This window comes from Hippopotamus amphibius, chromosome X (genome assembly GCF_030028045.1).
Source record: "Hippopotamus amphibius kiboko isolate mHipAmp2 chromosome X, mHipAmp2.hap2, whole genome shotgun sequence".
In the NCBI taxonomy this organism is placed as follows: Eukaryota; Metazoa; Chordata; class Mammalia; order Artiodactyla; family Hippopotamidae; genus Hippopotamus; species Hippopotamus amphibius.
The window spans coordinates 3,966,403-3,990,917 of record NC_080203.1 but is presented as its reverse complement, the minus strand read 5'-3'; the positions used below and the strand labels follow the sequence as shown (position 1 = coordinate 3,990,917).

Sequence of the window (24,515 nt, the reverse complement as noted above, 5' to 3'; positions counted from 1 at the left end):
CACCCTTGCCAGGTCTCCCAGCCCAGGGCCCCAGTCAGGTCGGGGGCACCTTTCTGTTTCTTGACCAGGTGGCTGCTTCCACACCTTTCCTCTTCTTGGCCTGTGTTCACAATGCCCAGTGGGCATGGGTCCTGCCAGAGGGTCCTGGGGGTCTGGACTGCTTCTGGGGCAACAGTGAGGCCTCTGGGGGGCAAAGCTCAGGCTCAGCTTGGGGGAGGGACTCCCAGCAGGATGAGACAGGCTCCAGATTCCCCAGGCCGCTGAAAAGACTGGACCCTCAGCATGGCCCCTTGCCGAGAGTGGCTGAGCTCAGGGGACGAGGGGGCGCTGGGCAGCCATCCCACTGTCTCCTCCTCATGACTTCCCTTCCTCCTCATCCCAGGAGCCTCCTTGCCGGCCAACTGTACTAAAACTCCGGAAAACCATGGCGGGGAGGTTTTCCAATTAGAACATTCTTTTTCCGATCTGTGGATGATTCTTAAAGCAGCAAAAAGCCATTCTTCAGGGCATGTGGGGATTATCTGCCAGCGAAGCCTTGGCTCGGCTTGTGCACTCGTGCTCTGGAGGCCTGGCCTGGGGATGCTTCAGAGCCAGAGACAAAAGGCAGCCTGCGTTCTGGGGCATCAGGTCACACAGGCCAAGACTGGTGGCTGAGTGTTTCCTGGGCTTATTCAAAGTAGTAGATTCAAAAGGCAGCGGGCAACTATACTCCAATAAAATTTTTTTTTAAAAAGGGAAACAGGGTGTCCATGCTACAGGAGTGGGAGTTGTCCACGTGGCCAGGCAGGCCTGCCTGTACAACCTCCCTGCTCCTGGTGGGGCCACCGTCCACAGAGCAAGACATCCTCGGGTGTGCATTCTGCCCCTTGGAGCTGCACTGGTCTGCCTTCCCCACCAGACTGGGGGCAACTCCAAACCAGGACTGCATCTGGCTGGTCTCTGGGTGGGGTGGGGTTGCAGTGCGGTGGGGGATGGGAGGGCCTAAAGGGGGCATTCGGTGAGTGAGAGTATGGTATGTGTGTATGTATGCCAGGGCGGGGGAGCAGCCCCTTAGCCAGCAGTGCAGGCTGAGGGTAAGGCAGGGGCCTCAAAGGCAAGACCGGGCAGGCAGGATCTCACTCCATGCGCTGCCGGGTTGGACCAGCTCCCAGCAACACAGAGAGTTGGTTACAGACTCAGAGGCCTGGCCTGCAGGTCTGGGGCTCTGTAGGGGCCACTGTGGCTACCACCACGCCTGGGGACTCCTGCCCTGAGGGGACCCACCCTGCTTGGAGCCAGTGGAGTCACCCAGCAAGTGGAAACTGGTTGAAGAGCTTAGGAGGATGAGGTGTCAGGGCGGGCCCTAGAAGGAGGGAGGGAAGGAGGGGATTAGGGTGCAAACAGAAGCCTGGCCCTCCCCACACGTGAACCTGAGCACCCCAGCTGGGTGGTGGTTCCATCCAGCAACTGGAGCCCCGGTTTTAGTCCCAGCTCTGCCTCAGACTGGCTGCGTGGCCCCTGCTGAATGCCACCCCTCTCTGGACCTGTTTCCCCTTTTGCACCCTGGCAGGGTTTGGGTCAGTTGTTGGTCTCCAGTCCCCTCTGGTGTGGGGACCCTGTCCCTGGGTTGGCTTTGGGGCCTGACGGTCTCCAGGGCCCCACCCATCGTCCCCCTCCCTCACCTGGGAACTCTTCGGCTAGACTGGCTTGCCTGGGTTCTGTTCCCAGCCCTGGAGATCTGAATGGGGCCTTCCTGGAGCAAGGAGCACCGCTGGCCACTTCTTCCCAGACAGTCAGCTGCCCCCTCCATTGCCTGCTCAAGGTTCATGGCTCCCCTCAGCATCGGGGCTCACCACCCACCCACTCCTGCCTCTCCCTTCCAGGCGGCTCAGCCTGGCCCCACCCTCCAGCCCCCCCTACTTAGAGGCAGCCCCTGTAGCCTCAGAGCAGAGCCTTACTGAGGGACTACCTGTTGTGGGGAGACTGCTCAAGCTAGGGGGCTTCAGGAGGGCTCTGCCAGAGCCTGGGGGGCTGGCCAGGCTTGGAGCTAAAGATGGGGGTCAAGGCCCAAGAGGACCTGAGAGTAGAAAGGGACAGGGCCAAGCTCAAGCCAGGCAGGGGTAGACCCCAGTCTGGGGGCAGCCGGCAGCCAGCAGCCACCAAGGTCTTGGCCCTCGAGCTCTAGGTCAAGGAGAATTTCATTAGGGACCAGTGTTATGGCTGAGAATGGGTGGGAGGTCACCAGCAAGGGGGCATCATGTGCAGGGGCCTGGTGGGACGAGAGCACTTGGTGAGTCTGGGTCCACATGCCTCAAGGGGAAGGAGTCAAAGAGGAGGCTGACGAAGCCTGGCTGAGGTGGCTGGGGGTGGCCCTGGCGGGGAGGGGGGTTCTGTTGGGGCAGTGAATAGGTGGGCAGGGCAGGGCAGGGTAGGGCAAGGCAGTTACCTTTCGAGTCAAACCCGTTTGCAGGCAAGATCAGATGCAGGGCCTGGCAGGCTGGCAGGGAGGGATCTGGCCTAGCAAGGGCTGAATCACCTGTATATTGGAAGAGCTTGAGGCCCCAGGGCAGCCCAGCCCAGGGCAGCCCTTGCTGACTGGCCATAGGTGGCTTTGGACACCACTCTTACTCGTACTCTCTAGCTGGCTAGCCCAGACCCAGGGCTCTGGAGTGAGCTCGCCATTTCCTGCTGGTGGCCTTGGAGAGAACGGCCACCCTCTTTTTCATCCTTACATCTACTCCATCATTGTATCCTCTACATTCTACCTCTTTAAGCTAGGGGCTCTGGAAGGGTAAGTGGCCCAGAGAGGGGATGAGACAGCCTCAGTCATATAGTGAGTATGTTTAGGAGCTAGGATGCCAAGCCAAGTCCATGGCCACCAGCAGCCTGAGGCTAGGGGCAGGAAGGTGTTAGATGCTGGCTACCACACTGGAAGCAGAGAAACGTTTGTTGGCAAAAGACACAGATGAGCTGAAGTGCCATTGTACTTGATGTACAGTTCTCACCCCCACACTCCACACACATATTCACACAGACACAGGGCCACCTCCTCCTGAAGAAAAAGGACAGCTTCCTGAGTCTCTATCACCTCTCAATCCCCTCCAACCCTCATGCTGGTTTCCATGTCCCAGTGATGACTCAGACAAGGCCCTGCCCTCTCCGAGCTCACCATCTAGAACAATAAAAGAGGACAGCCACTATGCTTGGTTGATATAGTCAGAGGGAACTGGGGGAGCACACAGAAGGAAGTGATCCACTGGCCCCAGTGGCCCATGCAGTCAGGAGAGGATTTACAGACACTAGAGTAAAGTTTTGAAGAATGACTAAGAGTTCACTAACCAGACAAGGGGACAAAGGACATTCTAGGGAGTCTGAGTGCCAGGAGCAAAAACCTCAAGGAGACAGGATGTATTCAGAAGGCGGAAGGAGGTGAGTGTGGCTGGAATGTATTGAAGAGAGAGAGAGAGAGGGAGGGAGGCTGGGTTTGCAGAGAAAGGGCAGCACAGCCGAATCCTTGAGCCCCTTAAAAAGTCTGCCTTTTATCTCGAGAGCAATGGGAAGCCATCAAAGAGCTGCAGGCAGTGGGGCCACGTGTGAAGTCTTAAACTGACTTCTGTGTGGAGACTGGACGGGGAGGAAGGCAAGACCAGAGGCAGGGTCCTGTGGCCAAGGCCTGGACTAGGCTGGTGGCAGTGGGCATGGAGAGACCTGGATGGACTGGAGGGCCCTTTGGGACATAGATTTGATGAAGAAGAATGTGTTGGTCCGTTGTTTTGATCCTGTCATCCTCATAGGCCAACTCCTGGCCAACTCCCTGTGGTCTCCCTCCATCCTAGCCCTCCGTCCAGTGCCTTAACCAACACTCAGCAAGCGTGACAATGACACAAGTACTCAAAAAGCAGGAATGAATGACACTTATCAAACGGCAGTGGCCCTCAGGGTCTGGCTGTGTCTCCCCAGCCAGTTTGTGGGGGTGGCCTGGCTGGCTGACAGAGTGTTTGTCGCAGTGCCTTGGGAACCCCAAGTCCCCCCAGGATGGTTTTCCAGGGTGAGAACTTCTCAGGCGCGGTGGGGAGCAGGCTCTCTCACTTTCTGCTCCTTCCCAGCCTGCGGGACTTCCTGCATGATCTCAGCCCAGCCCCTCCTCCCCGCCCCTGTCTGGGATCTCCATCTGTAAAATGGATCTAGGAACAGTAGTTCTCGACAGAATTAACCCGCAGCATCTGTGCAAGTCATCGCCCCGAGCGGGGGCCAGATCGCGTCGGGCGCGGGCAGGGGCGCAACTGGACAGCCCGGGCCCTTCACGTGGCGGAGGCCTCCCAGCCCGGGGCTGCGAGCCCGGAGGAATTTGCCTGGAAGTTTTCCACGGCGGCAGAGCCTTCTGGAGCTCGCTCTGGGCTCGGTGCAGGGAGCCCCGGCCTTGATTTCTCCAGCAGCCCCGCGGGGCGGGGCCGGGAAGGGGCGGTCGGGCCGAGGACACTGGCGGGAGAATGTGCGGAATGTGCCAGGCGCATCTACCTACCCCAGGAGAGGGCAGAAGAAGGGGGCCGGCCGAGGGGAGGGGCGAGGGGCGAGGCTCCGGGCGCAGGAGAAAACCTGTTTGTTCTCCTGCGGGCGGAGCCCAGTCCGTGCCTCCACGCCGCCCTGCGCGCTCCCCGCCGCGCCCCGCACCCCGCGTCCGCTCCCCGGCCCGGCCCGGCCGGTGCTGCCCACCTGAGGGAGCACACGCCCCGCGACCGCCCGACCCTCCGCCCGCCCCGCGAGCCGGGCACCTGTGCCAGGTAGGGCTGTCGAGTCGCTGTCGGCAGAGTCAGCGGGGGGAACCTGGCCGGTGTCCAGCCGGGCGACAGGGACAACTCGGGGCCTCAGTTTCCCCATCCGTAATCTTCACCCTCTCTAAGCATCCCTCCTGGGCTTCCGGCGGCCGAAGCAGGGTTCTTATTTTCTGATTTTCACTGTGCGCAAAGAGACTAAGGAGAGAGGCACCTAAGGCTGGCCTGGTCCCCGCGTCCTCGGTCTTTCTGGAAGAGAGGGTTTGATTGTTAGTAAATGGCCTGGGGCCAGGGTGCTCTGCGAGTTATTACAGGCGCCCAACATAGGGGAGTCTCAGATCAGCTAGTTGTCCCTGTGTCCATTTTGTAGATGAGAAAACTGAGACCCAGAGTCTGGCTCACCCTGGAGCCCAGAGCAGGAGGCCCACCGGTTGCTTGTGATGAGCATGTGCTGGGCACAGCAGTCTCCCGAAGGGTCACTGGGAAGGTAGCTTCTCAGACAGAAGGCGCCAAATCAAGCGCCGCTGGGTGTTATCGCCGGGATCTGCAGTGAGCAGCCTCTGTGGCTGGATTGTTTCATAGGGTCAGGGGAGCCAAGAGCCTTGTCCTCTTTGGAAAGGCAGAGCGATACCTCTGCCTTGGAAAGAGACTGAAAGGTCAGCTCCTCTCTCTGCTCTGCTGCTTCTGAGCTGGGGGCACCTAGACAGCTCCATGGTCCAAGGGTACCGGTAAGACACCAGATTGCCTCCCACCCAGGGCTGCTGAGGGTTCAGATGAGGTCAGTGGTGGGTGTGCCTGGGCTTTGGGACACCTGAGGCGCAATAGTAATTGTGTTCGCACTGAGCCATTTGCACTTAGTCTTGACATCATGGAAGGCAGTGCAGCCGCATCTCAGGACCACTCAGTGAGCCCTGAGAGAGAGCCCCTCACAACCCATGCAGTGGTGGTCCAGGCCTCTGGCACCTGGACCTAGTCCTGCCTGGGCTCCATGGCCTTTTGGACTTCTGATTGTGGTACCTGGCTGGGAACAGGTGGCAGGGCCCCATGGGCCGGTGGGCTTAGATGGTGGGGAGGGCCTCTGGGTTCGCACTCCCTCCTCACCAGTTCACTTAGAGCTGTGGTGGAAGGCGGGGGCGGGGGCGGGGGGTAGTGTCCTACCTGCCCAGGGTCTCCACTGCCTCATCCAAAAAAGCAGCTCAGAGGCCCTGCTCATCAGTTAGGAGCAAGTGGCCAGGAGATGGATGCACAGACCAGGAGCCAGTTTTCAGGTTGGCCTTGGTTCTTGTGCTGTTCACCTCATCACCCCTGAGCCACCCAAGGATGGGAAGGAGCAGCTCCACCTCACCTGCCCTACCCCCGTTTTCCATCAATTAGCAGCCCCAGCCCGTGTGCCTGCCTGGCCTGGCCTTCAGAAGCCAGGTCTGGCTGGGGGCTGTGTACTCAACTGTGGGGAGTTGATGGGAGGCACCCAGCGCAGGACCAGGCACACAGCAGGTGCCCCGGATCTGGTCATTTCCACCTTCTGGACATGCACAAGTCAGTGACAGAGGTGACCGATGACCACACTGGGTGCTGCAGTTCTCAGCTGTGTAAGCACAAGGGACTGTGGGAGCCTGGGGTGGAGGAGGATCAGAAAAAAGCTCCTGGAGGAGGAGGACTTGGAAGCAGCAGGAGGAGCTCAGGAACCGCCCAGTCAAGGCCCGCACATTCTTTAGGGCTGCTTGAGTCTAGCCTCCCCCTTGTTCCCGAAAGACAAAAGGCAGTTCTTCCTAAGCCCTGTATGTTTCACCCAGAGCTAGGCAGCGGAGCCCTGGTGAGAAATCAGTTGCAAGCCTTGCCCCAAGGAGTGACGGTGTACCTGGGGAGAGAGACAGGCTGCTCAGTAAGGAGCTGCCACCTGCTTCGAAATTGTCCACCTCACTTCCAGGAGAAGCCAATGCTTCCCTTCAGCCTCCTTCAGCCTGCCTTGCATTTCTGCTTAACGCCGCATGGCCTTCTAAGACCCGGCAGGACAGAGACTCCGGGTCCCCAGCACAGGGCTTGGGACCTGGCCACGGTAGCCATTGACACTCGGTTCCCGAACTGTCCTCCATCATGTGCCAAGAAAAGTTGCAAATCTGGCTGAATGCACTCTGGAAGCTCGAAGCCTGCCGTCTCCCGTCCCTACTCAGCCTCCACGGCTGACTAATCCCTTTGGTCTGGATCTTGCTTCAAGCCACAGCTCATAAGGTGCCAGCTCATGCGTAACACCAGCTTGCTCTCTGCTGGCTGAGTGAGGCTGCCCCGACGGCCAGGCCCCCCTGGCATCACAAAGGACCATGGCTGGGGGAGAGGAGAGCTGCTTGCCGTGGCTCCAGAGTCCTGAGCAGCAGCCCGCATGGCGCCCCGGGTCTTTGGGCCCCAAAGGTTGGGATCCATCCGGGGTTCTGTGTCCACTCATGCTGCGCCCACAGACAGCTGGCTGATGCCAGGACAAGGGCAGCCACCCAGGGACCCGCGCACCTGAGAAGGACGCTCAGGAGAGGCTGGCATCATTGCTGCTGAGGTTCGTGAAGTGGCGATGGGAGGCGGATGGTTGTAGGGTGTGTGATGGGACACGAAGGCGCCTTTACAGTCTAGCAGTAAGAAAGCAGCTTGGAGGTCCCACTGCGTTAAGACTCCAGCTCAGCCACAGGCTAGTTGTGCAAACCTGAGCGTACAGAGGGGAGGCTGGAGCCAGGAGCACCGTGCTCTGTCACGGCTGTCAGTGGAGCCAGGACCGCCGTGTCCTCCTCCAGGAGCCGTGGTCGCCAGAGGTGAGGTTGAGGCCAGGTTGGGAGGAGAAACCGTTTTAGGATCCCTGCTGGTCTATGCCAACGATGCATATTGTGTCTACCCGCAGTTCAGTGATTTGCTACTTAATTCTTGGGTCATTTCTGGATGCCTACTAACTAACATCTGATTTGCTTTCTTTGACAATTTTCAGTGCTTTTGTTTTTAACTTTTATGTTGGATTCATCAAAAGCTCACAGACAAGTGGTAAAAATGGTACCAAGAACTCCCTCATCTGCATCCCTCACTGTGAACATTTCTGACGTGGGAGCACTTGTGTGACTGTCACCTTCCAGTGGTCGTGGTGGGGTCAGGAGGTGGTCAGGGCTGGTGTCAGTTCACTTTTCCAAAGGGAAACTGAGGCACAGAGAGGAACTGAAAACTCATGTGAGGATTAGGAACAGAGTCAGGCTACCTTATCTCGCAGATACTCATGTCTGTATTTGGCTCTGGGGCGTAGGGCAGACTGAGGGCTGAGGAGGGCACGGGTAGGAAAGCAGGAGGGGCAGGGCTGGGTGGAGAAAGGACTGGAAAATGAAAGACGAGAGGCCCTGTGGGTGTCATTCTAACAACATCTAAACTCTAATGGGGATTGGGAGAGAGCAGGAATCGGCAGCTTAGTGACACATCCCAGGGGACCTGGATACCAGAGGGACCCATAGGCCACTTTCAGAAACTCTGCCTAGGCTTTTCCTATGAGGAGGGTGCTCACTTCCCATTTCAAGAGTGAGCTGGGAACCGGGGCTGCTGCTGGTGGCAGCCGAGGTGGCTGTGGGGCTCTGTGGCCACACCCTGGGTCCAAGAGGAGGCCTGGCCTCAGCACGCCGCTTTCGGATGACTAGGTAAGTTTCCCACAGAGCTTGGTGGGACAGAGAGCCGGCCCGAGGATTCCCAGCAGCAGAACAGGTATCCCTGGGGTAAATGCTTACATCAGGCAGAGGCTGGTTTAAGACTGAAACAAAACAAAACAAAACACCAGGACTTGCCTCCTCACTTCTGCCCAGTGAACTCCTACTCATTCTTTCAGAAGGGCCCGATCCAAGGGCACCTTCTTGCAAAGTGCAGTGCTGCTCTAGGTTCCTGTCTGGCTGGCTGGCCAGCACCTAGCCTGGCTTCAACTTTCCGGAAAGACTTGTGGGATAAATGAATCTGTGGCCTTGGGCAAATGCTTTCTCCTCCCTGGGTCTCCATATTCTCCTCCAAAAGTGAGGACTGTGATAAGAGGTAAGGGTGGCGCTCAGGGAACTCTAGGTCTGGAGTGGACAGGAAGGTGAGAAAGGAGGGAACTGGGAAGGGAGAGGGCAGCGTCACTCGTGATCACTTGTGACTAGGACAGAAGGAATTAGCCTTGGCCAATGTCAGTCACAGACAAGTGGAGGGGACTTCCCTGTCACTGGGCCTGCTCTGGCAGAGGCTGAATGGGTGGCAGTAGTGAGGGTGCAGGGGTATGCCTGGGGTGGGGAGAGTTGGCTGGGGTGGAAGTGGGCTCTCATGTCCCCTGGGTCCCTTTCAGCCCATTTGACTGTCTGTGTGCATGTGTGGACAGCATCTCTGTGCCACTGGGATGAGCCCAAGACCGCCCTGGTTCCAGGCTGAAGAGACAACTGCGGTGTGTGGTGGGAGGGATAGAGCTGGCCAAGGCCCTGCAAGAGGGCTCCTGGGCTTCGTCTGGGCCCCTTCTCCTGGCACAGCAGGGGAGGTGGCAGCCCTGGGAACAGCTCATGTGGGTGGCTCTGCGGTGAGGCGCATTCATGGGCCCTACAGTCCCCAACATGTTGGCCCCGCCCAGCGCCCCAGCCTCCACAGAGACATCTCAGAGGGTCCTGCCCAGAAGCCCTCGCTGGCCCTTGAGGCCAAGCCACCTCTGAAATGGCCCAGTTGCTCAAAGCAGTTGCTTGTATCTAGCCAGCTGAGGGCTAGCAAACGGGCACAGGAGGGGCATGTGGCTGGGTGGCTGTGGCTCCTTTTGTCCTCTTGGTGCTCAAGCTCCCCACTGCCTGGAGGGAGCTGACCAGCCTCAGATGTCTGCCTCCCAGGGCCCCTCTGGTGGTGACGCCAAGAAGTCTACAATCTGGGGTGTTGGGAGTAGGATGCAGGGAGGCGAAATTCCAGACTTTCATGCAGAAGTCATTTACCTGTAAAGCACATTTACAAATACTCCCCCTAGTCAATGCATTTTTTTTTCCATATTACATTTTCCCCCTCTGAAACCCGAGTCTCCTCCAGCTCTTTTTTCCATGTGGTGCACCTCCTTCCTGCCACCCCTTGGCTTCCAGGCAGGAGGCCTGGGACTGGAGCATCACTGGCCAGCAAGGCACTCCACTCTGCTGCTCGAAAAGGCCAGAGAGGCCGGCGAGGGCTTCTGAGAGCTGTGTGCTACACAGCCAACTGAGGGGCTTGGATGTGACCCAGCTGCTCAGCCATCAATCTGGAAGGCCTCTGAAGGGCCCCTTCCTCCTGGACTGCTGCCAAGAATCTCTGGATCCCCAGAACCCCTGGAGGAAAGCAACCCATCTGCTGACTGTCCTTTCACCAGCTGCTGAGACCGGGAATCAGGATGTCCTCATTCATGAGACCTGGTCTCAGGAGATTACCTCATAAAATGGCACATTTGATTGTTCTAGCCCTTTCGGCCTGGGGAATCAGGTCAGCTGACCCAGTGCCGGCTTAAATCAGCCTGGGTCCAAACTGTGACACTCGGGCAAGCGTGTGCCTGGAGAAAGGACTGGACAAGGATACCCAAACAGGGGCCCTCAGCCTCCTCATACTCCATGTCCTGCCTGGGGCCTCAGCATCGTTCATCTGGGTCAAGGCCTTTCTTAGCCTGGCTCAACATAGGCCCTCCCTACAATGCTGGGCCTTTGACCTCCAGGAATGTTGCAGAGGAAGCGCAGGAGGCTGTGGCCCTGGTGATGAGCTGCACTGAAGCCTGTGCCTTCTCCCCACAGCCAGGTGCAGGGGTCAGGGAGTGCTTTGAGACTGGGGCTTCATCTTCAGCCAGAGAGCGTAAGTGTCCAGCAACTTTCTGACAGAACAGGACTTGGACTCCGGGCCTCTTGCTCTTTCCTCTGCACGTGCATTGGAAGAAATAACACGTGCTTCCCGGAGGGAAGCTCTCTAAGGAAGGATAGGGTAGGTGAAGACATCTGCTGCCCCTTGGGTAGAGGTGGAGCTCTCCAGCAGGTGGGCTTTGATTACCTCGGTGTCACCCATCCCCTGGTAACACAGTCTGCCCCAATTCTGGGACACCTGATTACCCTGAAGGACCTTGAGAGGGGCCTCTCGCAGGCACTTACGCACTAGGGAGGACCCCTTTCTTGAAACTTAAAGGCATTTGAAACACACCCAAAAGGTACCCAGGTGTCTATTCTGGGAGGTGGCCCTAAGGCCCAGGGACTTTTCTTTGAGTCTGTTCCCTGATGCTGGGGCCACTGGAGGCTCTTTATCCAAAGGCAACATTTATAGTGAACATGGGCGGGAGCCCCACCTCCACGCTCAGATCCCACCTCACCAGGGCAAGTCTTCCAGTGGGTCGAGCTGTCAGACAGGTGAGGTGGGGCATGGCCTGGGAGGGTCATGAACAGTTGTCCTCACTGCCTCCCTGTCACCCCCTTCTCTCTGAGGGTGGTGGCCCCCAGGTTGAACGGGGTCTCCCTTGCAGGTTTTGTTTTTCCATGGTTTAGTCATGACACCCTTGTCCAATGGTCGGGAGCTGAGGCCCCTTGGGAGAAAGGAGTCTCCCTCCTGCCAGGCCAGCTGTCTTCTCTGAGCCCCTGCACCTGGCAGCACCCAGCTGAACGATCAGAACTGGCTGGGTCCACCAGGAACAAGCTGCTGGGAAACAAGGGACTTTTCACCAATTCACCTCTTCCCTCCTGCCCCAGATAGGAGCACTTACGTTTCTGCAGAAGTGATGGGGGAGGCTATATTCCAGGCCCTGCCTCTGTTAGTGCTCCCTCCCCCAGAGCCCCATAAAAATGTTCAGAGACAGAGCTGTACTCAAATGTGGCCTAGAGTTGGCCCAGCAACCAGCCTCTGCAAACCTAACCCAAAGCCCCAATGACCTCATCCAGATGCCCTGTCACATCCAGATGCCCTTGTCACTGGGCTGCATGAGTCACGCTCTGGGCTATGCCCTCTTGTCCTGTCCTGATGCTTTGTCACTCTGACTCCTGATGTAATGGGTCCCCCCAGAGCTGAGCCATGGGCTCTGGTGCCAGGGGACAGAATTGTGTCTGATCCCTGCCGGCCAGAGATGGGGCCCTGCAGAAGGTCGATACACATGAGGAAACACAGCCTGGCTTCCTGTCAGCTCCCTGGGTGCCAAGTGTCACAGCTCACCTCTGCGGAAGAAGCCCTGCCCCTCGCTCTTCTGCCAGTGGCATGCCCCCTCATGGCTGCTCACACACACAGGTCCTCTGGCTGCAGCTCCTGTGTGTGAAGCGATGTTCTGCGCTCCTGGAAGGCATGGCTAAAGGTGCTTTGTTCCTCTGCCCTCCCAATTTACCTAGGAGGTCCCTGCCTGGCATCCAGCACTGCTCCCCCCGCCCCCGCCCAGCTCTGTGCCATCTAGGGTGGGAGAAGGGCAGTCCCTCAGCCCGCTGTCCCCTTTCACATAAGCCCTTGCCACGAGGATCCCAGGCAGGGGCCCGGGGGCTGGGAAGCCTGTGTGCTCAGGCCCCGCCGCCTGGAAGAAGCCCGCCCGTCCCAGCTTTGCTAGCGGGAGCCGGGGAAGGGTGTGGGGGCAGCAGCACCAGCGTGAGGGCTGAAGCTCAAGGCCATTTGTCAAGGAGGTATCTGCAAGGGCAGACACACAGAGGCCTGCCTGGGGAGTCAGGCAGGTTGGCGATTCTAGAAAACTTTCTCTGAGTTAGTTTTCTCATGTTGGAGGCAGGGCACATACTTGTGGGGTGACAGGGTGACCCCTCCTCCTGCTGTTTCTCTCTCCATCTCTGTCTCTTCACACATCAGCCAAGCATTTGCGTCACTGTCTGCCAGCTCTCCCGGTTCCCTCCCTCCCGCTAGTCTGCCTGCATCAGCTCTGTTGGCCTCTGACGCCACCAGGCTCCCTGTGGCCGGGACCACAGGCTCTGCACAGCCCCCTCATTGGCTCCTGGCTTCTGTCTATCCAATCAGGGCCTGAAGCCCTTCCCTTGGGAGATTGGGAGGCTGCCGCAGCAGGGAGGAAGGTGCAGGGCAGCTATCTGTGTCAGGGCCCAGGGCCGACTCTTCCTCATCTCCCCCAGCCAGTCCTGCCAGGGACACTCCCCCTGCGTGCCCCAAGAGACAAGTGCAGGCGAAGGGAAGAGGGAGAAAGAAGGGGGTCAAGGGCAAGGAGGGTGGCCTGGCTTGCTCAAGAGGACTTCAACTTGCTCCTGAGTCACCCTGGGACAGGCTGGTGTAGTCCGAGGGAAGGGCCTTGCTCGGAGTTAGCACAGGAAGGGGTCCTGCCTCGTGGAGCCACATCTAGGGAGGGCCCAGGGCCGTGCTGTGAGGGGTGGAAGGTGGCCCAGGCCCTGGGGTAGGGCAATGTGACAGTTCCTAAGGAATCAGAAGATTTCTCCCTATCATGGTAGAAGTGGGGCTGTCGTCCTGAAAAGGTGCACAGAGCAGCCGCCCTGACGAGCCCAGCACTCACCTGGGCCATTTTGGAGGTGAGGACACCCATCAGCATCCAGACACAGGGAGTGGCATGTGCTCTTGCTTGGGGGTGTCCTCCCAGGAGGGGACCCAGAGAGCAGGTTCACAGGCTTGGTGGCTCAGCACCACTTCACAGATGAGGATCAGAGAGTGGGACAGCGCTGCAGCCCTGTGAGGCCCCTTAGGGATGAGGAGCAGAGCTGTGAGCCTGGGGGGGCGGTGTTTGCTCTCAGGCTGGGTGGCGCTTCCTGATGGCAGGGCTCGTGGGCCAGGAGGGCCTATGAGGGTTTGGGGGAAGCCCAAGTGTCCAGGGGAAGACGAAGCCTGGAAGGCCCCGCTTTTGAAGGCAGCTGGAGATGCAACATAGCAGTGATGTGGGGTCTGTCTCACCTGGTTCTCCACCTTCTGCGTGGGATGAGTGAGGAGGTGCAGAGGTCCCCAGTCAGAATAGTTTCTCTGTCCCCACGTCTTCTTGAGTTTTGCATCCTGCATCTCAGGCGCAAGCCCTGGGCATGAGAGACCTTGGCATGTTGGACGTGGAGAGGGGAGAGTCTGGGACTACAGGGAGAGTGCTGCCCACTCCAGAGAGGATGCTGGGGCCTGGGGCTCAGAGTCGCTAGGAAGGCTGAGAGGCCGGGCAGGCACTGTGTGCAGGGCTGGCCCGAGTCCAAGAGTCTCCTCCCTGCAGCAGGTGCAAGCAAGTACCTTGGGGCCAAGTGCCCTGCTTTGCAGGAAGCATACTGGTGCTGGGCCGCCTGGACTCCGGGATTTTGCTCCAAGGAGAACTCCATGATGTCATGTGTGGGATCAGCAGGGCTGCTGTGTAGCCAGAGCTGGGGCTCAGATTCTAGCTGGGCCTGCCACCCCCTGAAAGTGTTGGAAGTGTGGCCTGGGGCCAGTTGCCCAACCTCCCCAAGCCCAGTTTGGCCTGATGCCTGGCTGGGTGCTGGCCACCCACATCCCAAGGCCCCATGGATGGGCGGGGGGACAGTCAGCCTGGCTGGAAGGGGGGGGGGGGTGGGGGGCAGAATCCTTGAGCCTGGCCAGTTCTCCCCAAGCGATGGAGGGAGCAGGGCCTTAAGAGCCTGCATGTGCAATGTATGTTCATTCTCTCCTCCTATGTCTCTTGTGGTTTTGAGTCGAAGCCTGCCTCCTGCTCCCAGGGGTGCTTCTGCTGCTGCATGATAGGAAGATGATAAATACACAGAGCAGTGAAATATTTTTGTATATATCCTTTCAGATGTTTCTTTTCCTATGCATTTTTATGTAAACATATTTTTAAGGAAATGGAAACACCCTACACATCTTGTTTTAAAAGCTGCCTTTCATTTAATGATGTATGGAAACCAGTATACACGAAGGCTTGTTAAATATCACATATACCAATATCATTTTTAATGGCTGCATACTATTTGCTTGAACAGTAGATCATAATATGTTTAAATACAACTATTGGGCATTTAGATTATTGCCAAATTTTCACCATCATATTCAACATTGGGATGACACCCTCTTATATTGTGTTCTACTTATGCACTTGTCTACTTAGGAGAGGTTGCTGTGAGGGGAACTGCTGGATTAATGGGCTTGCCCTCTCTAAGGCTTTTGATAGACACGGAGACTTGTCATCCAGAAAGATGCCCTGATTGATCTGCCTGCCAACAGTGTTTGAGAGCTGCCCAGGAAATGCCCTCCTGAGTGGTCCACCCACCATCCTCCAAAGCTGCTCTTGTCTGATGGCCCATTGATTGGGCGGCTACTTTGCCCTGCTCTCTGAGAAGGCTCAGAAGAGGGGAGGGGATGGTGGGTCTGAGAGGAGACTTGGGTCAAAGGAGTGGTGGTGCTGTTGGGTAAGTCAGGAGCATGGTCCCCGCCAGCCTCCAGCCCAGCAGCATAAGCAAAGGCCCAGGGATAGTCTTGGCAGGGCCAGCTTCCAGGGATGCTGAGGCATATGGTCTGCTTGGAACACAGTGTTGACACTGAGGTGAGAAAAGTGGCTGGGTCAAGGGATTGGGGAGTTTGCCCCCACTCTTAGAGACAGTAGGGGGCCAGCAGAAGCTGACGTGGGCCAGGAGGCATCAGGGGCTAATGAGTGCTGCCGGAGGAGGCACAGATGGAAGCTGGTGGATCAAGGAGGGCAGAAGTGGCTGCAGCCTGAACCAAGGCTGTTGAGTGGGAAGTGGGGTGGTGAAGTGGAGGGAGAAGCCAGCTGTCCAGCTGGGGCATAGATTCAAATGTCATGTGCGCATCCATCTGGCTGGGAGTCATCACCTTAACGTCTCCTTGTCCTAAAGTGCTGCCTTCTTCTTCAGTCTCATGAGAAGACGCTACTTCCTGACTCATATTTATTGTTCCATGAAAAAGGACTTTTGACTTCTGAGATGAAGCATCAGTCCTGGTCTTTGCCTGCTGAGGTGGGACAAGAAGCTGTAAAGCCATGCCTTGCTGTGGGCTCTTGTGCATGTCCCTGCCCCTTTGGCTTGTGAGTCCCCAGTGGCCCCTCTGCCTCTGTCATTCTGCATGTGTGTGCATCTGCCCTGAGTTTGGAAGTAAGTGTCTTATTTGGTTCTGATTTGACAGAAAACTTCTAGGCAACGTGGCCAACAGGCTTGTCAAGGGGAAACTGATGAGTTCCCGATCAAGAAGTAGGAGGGCCCAAGATCTTAGGTGGCCCAGTGGGGCCACTCCAGGGGCTGTTGGGATGGGACAGTTGGGTAGTGTGGTCCGAGGATCACCTATGGAGTGAGCTCTGCTCGACAGAACTCTGACGTGGCAGCGTGGGTGCAGGGCTAGGCACGTGGGCTCCCATTTGCAGTGATGAAGTGCTGTTCCTGGCACGCAGAGGGCTCGGGCCTCCTGGGCTGCTCATTCGGTGCAATGTATGGGAAATCCAGCTCTTGCTGATGTGGCAAATTTGGTTTCCTCTTGGCACCCTGCCCTGCCCTTTTTAATGTGCCCCTGACCTCCGTGAAAACATGTCCAGGACTTGCCAGCTGGCAGCATGGCCCAGCTGCTCAGGGTCTGGCCCTGGAGGGGCCCAGAGGGTGGCAGGCCCCTAAGAGGGAGGCCACTGTGCCTTAGCACTGTGTGGGCAGAGCCTGGGCCCTTGCTTCCCGTCATGTCCACTCACTTAAGCCTCCAGCCCCTCTCCTGAGGCCCAAGGGGCCAGCTGTGGCGGGTCAGTGCTTTGACTTGACCCATATTGGGCCAGTTCCATCCTGCAGAGTTGGCTTCCTAAACCCAGCCCCTCCTGGAGCTGGAAAGCTTTGGAGACCACCACGGCCCACCGCTCACGGGCCACAGAAGGGTAGCACCTGGCTCAAGGGCAGAAAGGAGAAAACCGGAGGTGGGGGGGAGGAAGGCGCAGGGCAAGAAGACAGAGAGAGGAAGAGAAAGCAGAGCACAGGATGTTCCTGGCCTCCCCACCCTCACCTGGTGCCCAAGGGCCACCAGGAGTTGGCAGTGCGGCCCCAGGCTTTCCCCACTGGAGACGGAACCAACTCCCGAACCACACAGGGCTGCCACCTCCAGGCTGTGCTTGTGCTGCTTAAGGCCCCCCCACGGTCCCCTGTGCCAGGGAGGACAGGTTGAGAGCCACTGCAGTCTTTGCTGTGCCGTGTAGGGCTGTACAGTTGCAAAAACATTGATGCCTTCTGTCCTCACAGCAGTCCTGAAGGGTAGACTTTTTTTGACTCCCATTTTATAAATGAGGACACTGAGGTGGGCGGGAGAGGTTAGGGGACCCGTTCAAGGTCTGTCAGGTGGCCAGTAAGGAGTGAGAGGGATGGTCGAACCCCAAAGCAAGTGTCCCCCAGCCTCCATGCTTCCCCCATCCCTCCTCCTGGGCCCACCAGTGTCGGCCACCGCTGCCACCCCTCCCCCACACTCGCTGGGCAGGAGTCTGGCCGTCAGAGCTCTCTAAGAGGGTTGGCGTTCTGCCTGTCTCAGCTACCTCCCCGGCAGACAGCCCCTGGCAGGCCATGTCACGTTCCCCAGGTGAGTAGCCCTGGGCAGACCACGGGGTGCAGCCTAGCGGGGGCCTCTGCCCAGACTCCACAAACTCTGGACAGTGTGCATGGTCTCCGTGTGGCAAGGACCACATGGCGACCCACGAGCCATTGTAAATGCGTGAAGTGACAAGCCGTGCGCTTGCCTTTGCCCCCAGGAGCCCTGCTGAATCCACTGAGAAGGGACGTTCAGAGCAAACGCCATGAGCATCTCAGCTCTCAGAGGAAGCAGCAAAGGTGAGGCCACAGCATTGCCCGGGCAGCAGAGGGAGAGCCGTGTATTGGGAGGGCTGGCAAGGAGGCCTCAGGGTCCCGGGGCCGGGCTTGCCTGGTGACGCTGCCTGCCCTCGCGCCGCCAGGGAAGCCTCTCCCCCCAGGCGGGGAGGAGCGCAATATCGTCCTCAAGCAGATGAAGGTTCGGACCACGCTGAAGGGGGACAAGAGCTGGATCACCAAGCAGGACGCATCAGAGGGCCACACGCTGTAAGTGCGGGAGGCCGGGTGGCCAGCTGCCCAGGTGCGTGTGGGCACACACACCTGTGCAGTGTGCATGCAGGCCGGGGAAGGAGAAGGTGACATGGGAGCAGTGGGCCAAATCCCTGGGGTACATGTAGTGCCCCCCTCTTTTGTGTCCCCTCTTTCCTCAGTGAGCTGTCCTCAGGCCGGAGTCGTGCCACATCTTTTTCTTCAGCCGGGGAGGTCCCGAAGGCCAGGTAACAGGTGGGGCCCAGATGGCGTGTGGGTGGGCCCTGTACTGCAGTCCTTGCGAGGCACTGAGTCATTTGAAGTCCACAGGAAGGATGGCCTTTCCACTCTGCTCCTTGGAAAAAGGAGCACGGGAGTCACTGGGTCCAGGTCCCTGGCTTTGCTCTGTGACCTTGGGGCTGGTTGTGTCCCCAGCTAGGCCTCCGTGGCTTCGGTTGTCAACTGCGATCAAAATGGTCACCGAGCATAATAAAGTCTTAGCTCCAAAAATGCTAAGTTTTGCCAGAGCATATGGGATTATAAAAGCAAATGTGTATTCTGCATAATATTTTGTCACATCATCAGGTGTATTTTTTAAAAGGCAACATCCACAAGTCTGAGCAACTTCAGTTTTATGCAAATTCTACAAGCACTAAGACGTACTTACTTGTCACTTTTTTGTTGTATCAGCACAGCGCCCCAAGGGTCAGGGGAGACTCACACACTTGCTCCAACTGTCTCCCAAATTCAACATGATATATTTTGACAGCTGGCTGAGGGGAACCAGCTCTCCTCTCTATACCAAGGACTCTTGCATAGATGCGTCCAGGGAGGCTCTGAAGGGTGGGCACATCTTGCCTGTATTGGGAGGAGCTACTCCTGAGAATTACGGGGTTAGGGTTATGGGACCACTAAATTCAGGCCTGATCCTTGCTCCAAAGAGGCAGCAGTTGGCAGTTGAGTGCAGAGCCAGGGCCTTCCTGGGGTGCTGGTACAGGCAGTGGCAGCAGCTGCAAGGGAGGGGTCCAAGTTCACTGCTGGCCCCAGGGGCTGCCTCCGGTAACTGCGGACTGTGCCCAACACAGGACCTGGCAGCTAACAGGTGCTGAGTCATTGAGAGATTACGGGCAAGGCACCCTAACTAGGGGTTTGGGCGTGGCTGGCTGTCTTGGGAAGCAGCTGGCCACTCTTGCTCCCCTTATTCTGGCTGCGCTGGGACACCACCAGCCAACCCACTTTGCCATCACTGGGCAGCATGGGCATCGCTTCACATCATACCTTCTTTTCCCTTGGCAGGCCCCCGAGCACGAGGGCTCCCACTGGCTATATCATCCGGTAGGTGACCGCGGGGTCCTGCCCACCTCCCCATTCCCGCCAGCACCGCCCCCAGCTTCCCCCAGGGGGCCTCACTGGGCTGCTTCTCCCGGGCTCTCTTTTAGGGGAGTGTTCACCAAGCCCGTAGACAGCTCGGCCCAGCACCAGCAGCACTTCCCCAAGGCCAACGGAGCTCCAAAAAGGTGTGTTCACAGGGTGCTGGCCAGCGGGCCAGCGGGAGCTGTGAGGGCCTGGGCCACACTCAGGACAGAGAGAGTCCTTTGCCTGTCACTGAGGGGGTGGTGGGTGGCAGGTCTCTTCCTGTATAACACAGGGCCCTGGGCCACTACCAGTGCCCTTGTCCTTGGGCCAGTCCTGACTGGCCCCGATTACCAGGACAGAGGCGCACAGAGGGGGCTGGGCAGGAGCCCTGACTTGCTGATCAACTGCGCTGAGCTGTGTGCAGGAGGGCTGAGAGCACAGAGGAAAGGGCCCCAACACCCCCCTGTCCACTTGCCACATGCCTGCTGGGTCATGTAGGCAAATCTGGAAGCAAGAGGGGCCCTGCGGGTAGACACACAGGAACTCCTTCCTCTCCAGTGCTGCCCGTCTGGGGACAGCAGCTCCCGCTGGGCCTCCCCGCCCCTCCTCCTCTGGCTACAAGATGACCACGGAGGATTACAAGAAGCTGTGAGTATGCAATCACAGACCCAATTTGTTTCTCTCCTCCAAGGGCGAGCCCAAACACCGGGCCCGCTGAGGGCGGCTGGCTGCTTGCCTCTGCGCACAGCCCAGGCGGGCTAGGCCTGCCCACCTGACATCCCTGCCAGTTGCCACTGTGGCCTGGAACACACCAGAGAGTGACGAGCCCCAGAAACGTGGACAGTGTGCACATTGTACTTCTCATCTGAGACAGAACAGGGGTTGTAGGAAGCTTATAGAAGGAGCTGGTGGGTCTGGAGAAAGCAACGTGGGTCATGGCCCTGTCTGTTTCCTCAGCAGCCTGTCACGGATGGGCACTTTGTGCTTACCTCTGGTCTGCTTCTTGGATATAAATGTTTGGGATTCCCTCTGGAGCTCCCCTTGTGCCCAGCGAGGGGGGCTCTGGACAGGTGTGGGTTGGGCCTGCATTCCCAAGGACCCCACATCTTTATAGTGTTTGTCCCTTGTCACCATCATCTAGTGACACAGAGCGGCTGGGGAATCTTTCTGGAGAAGGGGTGAGGTTTGAACTGGGTCTTGGGGGACAGTAAGTGTTGGAACAGGGAGAGCTAGCAAGTCTATCTTTCGAAGAGGAAGAAGTGGCACAGGCGAAGCCCGGGGACAGCCACACCAACACGTGATGCTGTTGTTGTTGCAAGTCAGGAAGCCAAGCTGCTGAGGGTGGCAGCCTGTGACAGGGGGCAGGGGCGGAGGGAGAGGGAGGAGGGGCCATGACTGCCAGCATCTTCAACCCCCTCCTCCCCAGGGCACCGTACAATGTCCGGAGCAGCTCAGCGTCAGGCGCTGCTGAGGAGGAGGAGGCGCTCTTCTCTTCTGACGAGCAGAAACGGAGGTAACGGTGCCTGCCGCGCTCCACAGACAGGGCAGGGCCCGAGACTCTGAAACTCGCTGAGACAGGAATTGTGCACAGCACTTGGAGTGTCAGTGCAGCATCAGTGCTGGTCTGTTGGCTGGAGGGTGGCTGCCAGCAGCACGTAGCATCCCTGGAGTCCCAGAACCACTCACTCTGTGCTGGGCCAGCTCAGGGGACCCTCTTGTGAACCTTCTAGGAGGGCAGAACCTACATAATGAGGAAGTTCCATCAGTTTGTTAAAAAGGATCCTGAGCAAATTGGACCAAAATAGGCAGTGCCCGGTGCCCTGGGAGAAGCTGCCTGCATGTGCCTGGGGGCAGGGGCAGGCTCTAGAAGTGCCCATGCCCCTTGTCCCAAAGTGAGTTCAGCCTGCCCCCACTCCCCACATCTGCTGGCCCCTCCGTGTCTTAAGAAACACATGGAAGCCCCCCATGCTGAAGACCCAGCAGACTGGCAATCCCAAGGGTGGAGTCAGCAGTAGCAGGCTTGGGAGGTGCTGGGGAAGAGCCGAGAGCTCCAGAGTCCGGCTGCCAGGCATTGACTGCTACTCTGCCGGCTAGGTGTGGGGTCTCAGGCAGGCCCCTAAAGCTCCCGCTGCTTCCCGAGTAGCTGCCAGGCTAGGCTGGCTGAGCTAAGCTGGCCCCGTCTCATGCCATCAGGCATCATATGCCCCCTCCCACCAGGTCAGAGGCTGCCAGCAGTGTGGTGAGGAAGACAGCTCCCCGGGAGCACTCATATGTCCTGTCGGCGGCCAAGAAGAGTGCCAGGTGAGTTGCACAGCAGGAGACCTGGCAGGGCCTGGTCTCGGGCCAGCTCAACCACCAACCCACTCCATGCCCTGGGCTAGTTCCTCTCCCCTTAAGGCTCTGGTCTTCCTCAGGCTGGTGACGGGTTGGGTTGAGAGGGCCCTCCTAGCCAGACCTTCTGGGACTCTCAGATCTACTTTCTGGAAACCTGAGAGGTTTGACTGCTGCAATCAGGGTAGGCAAGGTGCTGGGAATGATGTCACCTGTCTGTGGGTTCTGCCCAACTCGTCACCCTTCTGCCTCCTTCCAGCAGCCCTGCCCAGGAGACACAGGCCCCGTTCATTGCAAAGAGGTAAGTGTCAGCAAAGGAAGGGAAGGTCTTCCATGGGCAGGGGTGAAATGTGGGGAGGAGCTGACACACACAGAGCGGGATGGGGTTGCTGTCCCTGAGTGGAGGGAGTTGTGAGGGGCTGCTGGCTTCTGTTTCATAGCCAAGGATGCACCTGAGCGGCTGTGGTGGCACATGAGGCCGTGGCAACCAATGCTGCATAGGCAGGAGCCTGGCTGAGAGAACACAGCTTGTGACCAGAAACTTCCATTTGCCAGTGGCTAACAGGGCCAGGCCCCTGACCCAAGATGGAGCTGTAGTATTTCCAAGACCTCTGGGGTTTTGCAGCAAGAGAAGCTAACGGGTTATAAAGCAGTTGTTCCTTTGCCCTCTTGGCCACCCTACCAGGGGTGGGCTGGACAACGCCTTGGCAGGACGGGTCATTGGGCTGGAGTCCGGAGGCTTATCACTGGGAGCCCCTGCCTGACCAGGCCCTTGGAAGTGACCATGACATTGGAGATGGGCCCTAAAGGGTAAACAGGGTTCAACGGGCCGTGATCAGGATAGCAACACACTCCAGCTGAGTGAAGGAGGGGTGGCACCATTAGTGGACAGCACGTCTTCTCGGAGAGGAGAGTATTTGGGGAGGACAGGAAAGAAACTTCCTGAAAGTTGAATTTTAGGGGTATTCTGTTGCATAGAGAAGGAAGACATCCATGACGAGGTGAGGACTCGGCATGCCAAGTGTTCCAGGCAGAGGGCCCAGCTGTGTGAAGGCCCAGAGGTGGGAAGAACGAAAAGGCTGACTAGAATACAGGCAGCAAAGGATGGTGGCAGTGTGATGGAAGTGACAGATAATGCTGTGCTCCTCCTGGGACTGCCATGACAAAGTACCACAAACCGGCACTTTGCGGGAACTTGCACAAAGTCCAGGAACAGATTGTCTCCCAGTTCTGGAGGCTACAAGTCCAAGATCAAGGTGTGGGCAGGCTTTGTTCCTTCTGGAAGCTGTGAGGGAGAAGCCGTTCCAGGCTTCTCTCCCAGCATCTGGCATCGCTGGCAGTCCTTGGCTTGTAGACACATCACTCCTATCTCTGCCTCCATCATCACATGGGCTTCTTTTCTCTGTGTGTCTGTGTCTAAATTTCCCTCTCATAAGGACAACAGTCATTGGATCTAGGGCTCACCCTACCCCAGTATGACTGCATTGTAACTTGAAGACAAATTGATTGCAAAGACTCTATTTCCAAATAAGATCACATTCCCTAGTTCCAAGAAGATGTGAATTCTGGTGGAATTCTCTTCAACCCAGTGTTCTGTTCTTATCCCAAACTGGAGTTGCTCAGCCATAAACACCACTGAAAGAAGCATGTCCTTCAGGGGCAGCAAGCTCCAGGGCAGCTTCACAGGCCAAAAGGGCCCTGAGGACAGCGATACATCTGTTTCTCTTCTTGCCTAAAGGATTGAGGTGGTGGATGAGGACAGGCCTTCTGAGAAAAGTCAGGACCCACCTGCTCTGGCGAAATCCCCTCCCGGCTCAAGCAGGTAATCAATTGCTCATTTCTGCCCAGGGCTGGTGACTGTCAGGTCACCTCCCTACAGGGCCCCGAGGTCGGTGTCCCCATGTGCCCAGTGACAGGATAGGGCACAGAAATGAGTAAGGGCCTCTCTGGCTAGATGTTCTGGGGTTGAAAGGAGCAAAACAGCTTGGTCTCCTGGGAAAGAGCGCTTCAGTCTTGTGTGTTTAGTGCTCATCTGTGTCAACTTAACCCTTGCACCACTAAGTCCAGTGGCAGCCACAACATCTCGAGAAAAAGTGCCAACTGTGGGGTGTGAGAGGGTCTGTGGCCAGGGCACTAGCCCTGCTATTCCTAGCTTGTTCAAGGCTCTGCTGTAAGTTGGTCAAGTTCAACCTGCCAACGCTGTCCTCTGCCTCCTTCTTTGCCAGTACGGACAGGGGCAGAGCCAAAGTGTCTCAGGTGATTTGGATGGAGCGTATGCGCAGCCTGCCTAGCCCTGCTGGGACTCAGCAGCCCAGGTGGGTGCTAGAAACTGGCTCTGGTCTGTGAGCCTGTCAGATGGGACGGTCTGGCAGTGGGGTGATAGGGCAGGGGCAGGCTGAGCGCAGGTGATCTCACTCCAGGTGGGGCTTTGATTTGCCCTGATTTCTGAGCCCCAGAGTGTCTGGGCAGATAATGGCGCTGTCTTGTCTGCAGGCAAAAGGCAATCCATACCTCCTTGTACTTTGAGCTGAATCATACTAAGTCCTACTGAGAGCACCACTGCCTCTGGGGCTGTTACAGGTCTTGTAATAACACTGCATGTCCACACTCCGCTGACTCAAGCCCCACAACCATTTGTATGTGACCTCGGTCCTCAGGGCCACCTCTTCTGTGCCAGAAGGGAGACAGGACCATCTGCCACAGCACAGACTGGTGGAGGAGAGCAAGACTGCAGAGCTTCTGTGCCCAGATGGAGCCAGAAGTTCAAGGCCAGCCTCAGGCCACAGCCAGAGCAGCAGGACTGCTGGGTGCAACTGGGAGGTGCCAGGATGAGGCAGGCGAGGCTCTCTGCCTGGGATGCCCCTTCTCTTCACTTCCTCCCTCTCCTGAGCCTCCCTGTTTGAACTTTTGTCCATAAGAACTTTTGAACAAGTAGGGAAATTTGAGAGCTCTTCACGAGGTAGCATTGATGGAACATGGTGATTGATGGAACATGGGGGCTTAGTTTGCCAGAGCTGCTGTAACAAACTGGGTGACTCAAGTAACCAAATGTATTGTCTCCCAGCTCTGGAGGCCGAAAGTCCGAGATCAAGGTGTCAGCAGGGTTGGTTTCTCCTAAGACCTCTCTCCTTGGCTTGTGGATGGCTGTCTTCTC

At 57.7% G+C, this 24,515-nt stretch overlaps 1 protein-coding gene across 12 annotated transcripts in view; it reads left to right on the top strand.

Moving 5' to 3' along the window:
* The first annotated feature begins 3,377 nt into the window (after positions 1-3,377).
* Positions 3,378-24,515, top strand: part of ZNF185 (zinc finger protein 185 with LIM domain) — a 57,802-nt gene continuing 36,664 nt past the window's right edge. For 2 of the 12 annotated variants that reach the window (XM_057717778.1, XM_057717787.1), the window contains exons 1-12: positions 4,580-4,760; positions 17,368-17,446; positions 17,569-17,692; positions 17,857-17,922; positions 18,971-19,009; positions 19,114-19,191; positions 19,589-19,678; positions 20,457-20,543; positions 21,248-21,331; positions 21,621-21,662; positions 23,100-23,183; positions 23,587-23,676. In XM_057717778.1, coding sequence (XP_057573761.1) covers positions 17,413-17,446; positions 17,569-17,692; positions 17,857-17,922; positions 18,971-19,009; positions 19,114-19,191; positions 19,589-19,678; positions 20,457-20,543; positions 21,248-21,331; positions 21,621-21,662; positions 23,100-23,183; positions 23,587-23,676 — 818 coding nt within the window. In that variant the 5' untranslated portion in view covers positions 4,580-4,760; positions 17,368-17,412. Of the gene's footprint in view, positions 3,409-4,527; positions 4,761-17,367; positions 17,447-17,568; positions 17,693-17,856; positions 17,923-18,970; positions 19,010-19,113; positions 19,192-19,588; positions 19,679-20,456; positions 20,544-21,247; positions 21,332-21,620; positions 21,663-23,099; positions 23,184-23,586; positions 23,677-24,515 lie in introns of those variants that run through there. The other 10 variants (XM_057717782.1, XM_057717783.1, XM_057717779.1 and 7 more) reach the window with 9 other exon arrangements.